The following is a 2,887-nucleotide window of genomic DNA, read 5'->3' on the forward strand; positions in this document are numbered from 1 at the left end:
TTAATATTTACTTACGTTATACACTATACAGATAAATGACAACCCACCAGGAGAAGATAAAGTCTAGTAAAGCAATGCAAAGCGAAGCATATCCTGCTTTTCATCAGCCAAACAGCAAATTGATCTTCTCATGAAATAGAGCCACAACTCTATGTCCCAAACTCCATTATTGATGCCAAATGGAAACCATTAATTGGTCCCTCAATCATTTCTAGATTTATTTTTTAGCTGATTAGGAGTTCATTTTGTAGAGAAATACATTAAAATCAAACTCCTCCTAAAAATTAAAGAGTTCTAAGCCTTAGTGCCCCTAAGGATTGGGTAATGACATAATAAAAGAGAGTATTGGGACCCTTGAAATTGATATTGCCCATTGCACCTCTTCAGAGTGCTCTTTTGCATTTTTAAAATAAAATATTTGTACAAATAACAATAGTAGCACCTACTTTCCCACCCCTTCCCCTATATAAATACATCAACCGAGGCCTTCTCATTTCACTGTCAAGTAAAACTTGCTAGTCTTTTGCAATTCTTAGCACTTCTTTGTGAGCGAGCAATAGAGAGAGTGCTAGAGATTTGAAATTCTTTGGTTAGAAATACAAAAAAAGAGAATATGGCTGGTTTTTCTACAGATCACTGGGCTTTTGCTTTTGGTGTCCTTGGTAAATATAGCCTCTTTTTCCTTCTTGACATTATTGTTTTTCTTTCAGCTTATTATTTTCACACTTATAATTCGTCATAGTATTCTTCAAGAGAAGAATATTAGTGAAGACCCAGTGTGCATGTAATGTAATGTATGATAACTAATCATAATATTTAGGCCTTGGTAAATATGAGCACATCTACAAGTAGTTAATGTGATAGTCACTTCGTCGTACTAGCATATGTTTTTAAGTTATTAACGTGTTTCTCCTAAATCATTTGTTAATTTCTAAAATATGGTCATATATTTGTAATTCTAAACTTATCGTGTTTTTGTTTATTTCTTTTGAAACTTGCAGGTAACATCGTCTCGTTCATTGTATTCCTTTCTCCAATGTGAGTTTCCACTTGCTTTCTTTTTTATTTTAATATTGTAACTTTTTTTTTTTTTGGCTTTTAATTTAACACTATATTTTCACACTTTTGCCAGGCCCACGTTTTACAAAATTTACAAGAAGAAATCAGCTGAAGGTTATCAATCAATTCCATACGTGATTGCTCTATTCAGTTCCATGCTTTGGATATACTATGCATTTCTCAAGACCAACACTACACTCCTCATCACTATAAACTCCTTTGGGGTCTTCATTGAAACTATCTACGTTGGTTTCTATCTGTTCTATGCACCAAAGAAAGCCAGGGTAAGTTTTTCAGTGAATCAAGTAGAGTTTTTCTTTTTCTCTTTTAAGGAGTTATTATATAAGTTTAATCCTCACAATTTATTTGACGCAGGTCCAAACTGTGAAGATGCTGCTATTATCAGTGGTGGGTGGCTTTGGTGCTATTGTTCTGGTTACCCAATTTCTATTCAAAGGGGCCGTTCGTGGACAAGTGGTTGGATGGATTTGCCTTGTATTTTCCTTATGTGTGTTCGTAGCACCCTTAGGCATTGTGGTGAGCTTTTACATACAAATATTTCAAACATGGTCGTCTTCTCTATTTTTATTTTCATGCGTGAAGAATATAATGCTGATGATTTTTCTCGCAGAGAAAAGTTATAAAAACAAAGAGTGTTGAATACATGCCATTACTCCTATCAGTGTTTCTCACATTAAGTGCTGTAATGTGGTTCTTCTATGGTCTTCTACTTAAAGACATTAACATTGCTGTAAGTTCTATATCAAGCTCATCATATCACTTCTTTATTTTGCATGTATATGTGTTGCTGTAAGTCATACGTGTACTTTACTTGTTATCTTTTATAGGCACCAAACGTATTGGGATTCATCTTTGGTATTCTTCAAATAGTGCTCTACGTAATATACAACAAAAAAGAGAAGGCAATCCTAAAGGAGCAGAAACTTCCGGAGATACAAAAGCCATCAGTCATTTTGTTGGACGAGAACATGAACAACAAGAAGCTTCCAGAACTAACACAAGAACAGATTATTGACATTGTGAAACTTGGTTTAATGGTTTGCTCAGATAAAGTACACGTAGCGTCGTGTCCACATGATAATACATGTGCAGCTACAGCTCACGAGAACACGCCGCCGAAGCTACAAACTGTGGAAGCTGCCTAAGACAATATTAGAACTTCCGAGTTTGGAATTGGCATTGATTTCAGTGCACTATTGCACAAATTCTAGCCATTCCTTTGTTTTACTCTTTCCTAATCCTAAAGTGTGTTTATACACAAGTTTATTAGTTAAAGATCTTAATTAGCTCATGTTTCACCTAAGTTTTTTCCTGTACTCATCAGATAGATAAAAATGGGTGTTGATACATAGAGAGGCTAGTTGTGTGTTGGATTTTCTTTTGTAGCAATAAAAGCAACTTTTTCTCCAAAGTTCAATTGAGCTAAACTTGCTATATATTTATTTTAATATAAAGTAGATGGCCTTTGCTACGGCTAAGTATTCTACCAATTGAAAGGAACACTTCCTTTACAAGTTAAAATTTCTATTAGCCGTATTCTCCAAGCATCACGGGTTGAGTTGGACATATATATATTCATTAGCTGGTCTATTTGAACATAACCCCATTCAGTCTATATATCTAGAAGTTTTGCCAATTTGTGCGGCCTATATATATACATAATCCAAATTGATCAATAACAAAAATTGTCAAAACAAAAAACACTAGTGTTTTTTAGATCTGATTGGCTTGATATATCATGATAAATAAAAGAAAAGTCTTTTTTAAAAATTTCATTTAATACTATTCAAATTATAACAGAACAACT

The 2,887-nt window shown here is 33.8% G+C and overlaps 1 protein-coding gene across 1 annotated transcript; it reads left to right on the forward strand.

The window, feature by feature from the left end:
* The first annotated feature begins 392 nt into the window (after positions 1 to 392).
* On the forward strand, positions 393 to 2,491 carry LOC107793457 (bidirectional sugar transporter SWEET12). Its single transcript, XM_016615819.2, has 6 exons — positions 393 to 662; positions 1,002 to 1,038; positions 1,133 to 1,343; positions 1,435 to 1,596; positions 1,691 to 1,810; positions 1,908 to 2,491. The coding sequence occupies exons 1-6, from the start codon at positions 614 to 616 to the stop codon at positions 2,223 to 2,225; spliced, it is 897 nt and encodes a 298-aa protein (XP_016471305.1). The 5' UTR covers positions 393 to 613; the 3' UTR covers positions 2,226 to 2,491.
* Positions 2,492 to 2,887: the final 396 nt, after the last annotated feature.

This window comes from Nicotiana tabacum, chromosome 4 (assembly GCF_000715075.1).
Source record: "Nicotiana tabacum cultivar K326 chromosome 4, ASM71507v2, whole genome shotgun sequence".
NCBI classification, from domain to species: domain Eukaryota; kingdom Viridiplantae; phylum Streptophyta; class Magnoliopsida; order Solanales; family Solanaceae; genus Nicotiana; species Nicotiana tabacum.

Coding starts and splice junctions, on each gene's coding strand:
- LOC107793457 (XM_016615819.2), top strand. CDS start 614: ATGGCTGGTTTTTCTACAGATCACTGGGCTTTTGCTTTTGGTGTCCTT. Junction 1,039..1,132: donor ATTGTATTCCTTTCTCCAAT/GTGAGTTTCCAC, acceptor CACTTTTGCCAG/GCCCACGTTTTACAAAATTT. Junction 1,597..1,690: donor TAGCACCCTTAGGCATTGTG/GTGAGCTTTTAC, acceptor TTTTTCTCGCAG/AGAAAAGTTATAAAAACAAA.